This window comes from Coptis chinensis, chromosome 9, assembly GCF_015680905.1.
Source record: "Coptis chinensis isolate HL-2020 chromosome 9, ASM1568090v1, whole genome shotgun sequence".
Classification (NCBI taxonomy): domain Eukaryota; kingdom Viridiplantae; phylum Streptophyta; class Magnoliopsida; order Ranunculales; family Ranunculaceae; genus Coptis; species Coptis chinensis.
The window spans coordinates 75532979-75534716 of record NC_141464.1 but is presented as its reverse complement, the minus strand read 5'-3'; the positions used below and the strand labels follow the sequence as shown (position 1 = coordinate 75534716).

The 1738-nt window shown below is 35.4% G+C and overlaps 1 protein-coding gene across 1 annotated transcript; it reads left to right on the top strand.

Annotated features, from left to right (window-relative positions):
• The first annotated feature begins 804 nt into the window (after window positions 1-804).
• On the top strand, window positions 805-1284 carry LOC147478091 (dof zinc finger protein DOF1.5-like). The gene has a single exon (XM_086586162.1). The coding sequence runs from the start codon at window positions 805-807 to the stop codon at window positions 1282-1284; it is 480 nt and encodes a 159-aa protein (XP_086442288.1).
• The last annotated feature ends 454 nt before the right edge of the window (window positions 1285-1738 follow it).

Below are 1738 nucleotides of genomic sequence, written 5' to 3'. Positions count from 1 at the left end.
ATGTTTTAAAGTTTGATTAGGAAATATTAAACTTAATTTTATGGCTATTTATTTTTAATAGTTTTGAATTTATAAATATTGATATATTTAATTTAGTTTATAATATTCAATTTATATAAAATAAAATTATAAATATTAATTATTTTTCATGTCCTTTATTGCGTCCGCGTTCTATATTTTTGAGATGTAACCGAGTGGTCGTGTATGCGTCCCTGCAAAATAGGATACAAGGTTACAAGTTGAGTTATTGATTAAAGATTATACACACGATCCTCCGATTCTTAATTCAACTTCACCAACACGACAATATAAATTACTTTTTCTTACAATGTGATCTAGAAAAAGAAAAAGCAAAAGAAAAGATAAAAGTGTCCTCCAAATGAGAAAAAGCTTTTTCTTCCACTTTATGGCTTTATGCTCTTTAGTACTTTAACTAAAAACAAAAGCAACCCCATCTACGAGACACATTTGCAGCCAACATGTTCGGTACATGCATAAAATTTCATGATTCTGATGTGTTATCGTGACATGGACTAAAAGCCCATTCTCAGCTTTTAATTAGTGGGGCTGTTTTTTTTATGACACAAGCAGAATTGGTTCTTGGCGGCTTGCATTGGTCTTGATAAGGTGTAAGACTAACCACCTACTACTATATATATAGTACATGCTCTCTCTTTCGTGGCAATTGAGTAGTCTTTGAGCTAGCAATAAGTCTTCCTTCCCCTTCTCTAGCTCTCTATTCTAACAATCTATCCATATAAGTGATATAACCATTTATTTCATTATTGTCTGTGTCTGTCTATCATGGCTGAAACCAAAACAATCCAAGAAACTCCAGGTTTTAAGCTATTTGGCACAACAATTCAACTAGAGATCAAGAAAGTTAAGGAAGAGGCGGTTAAAGAAGGTGAAACAACACCGAAAAGACCGGATAAGACCATACCATGTCCAAGATGCAAAAGCATGGAGACCAAATTCTGTTACTTCAATAACTACAACGTTAACCAACCTAGACATTTTTGTAAAGGTTGCCAGAGGTACTGGACAGCAGGGGGGACACTAAGGAATGTACCGGTAGGGGCTGGACGACGCAAGACCAAGCCATCGTGTGATGGGGCGATGGCGTTTTCTAGTGGTTACATGTTCGATGCATCCGAGGTAAAGGAAATCGATTTTGATCCAGTTGTGGATCAGTGGCAGATAAACGCCACCTCTAGAGGTGGTCTTCACCATGTTTTTCCGGCAAAGAGGCAGTGTACCACCTCAGCTGGTCAAATTTGTTGATTTTTAGAAAATATGTTTCTTGTTGTATAATGATTTATTGCAAGTGGTGTACATACAGGCTGGAATGAATTATTTATTAATCATGTTTTTGTGGTGCTATTATCCTTAATATAAATCTAGCTAAATCAATAATTGGTGTATGATATGATCTTAGAGTCTTAGACAAGATCGATACTTAATTACAAACAAAAATGGCTATGGAGTCCACTTGGTATTAATTAATCTAGTTCTAAAATTTGTGAAGTTTATTTGACTCAATTGAATATATACCTGGCTCAACAGTCAATAAATTGGAGGTCGTGCAAAAGGACAAAGTGAGCTACAAATAAAAGTTTCTCAAACAAGCCCGGTTGAGGCACGAGGGAGCCCTCAACTCCCCTTAAATATGATTGTCATGTACACAAGAAAAAATTATTTCCTGTGTGTACAGGTATGTAGAGGACTCTTTCTCAAA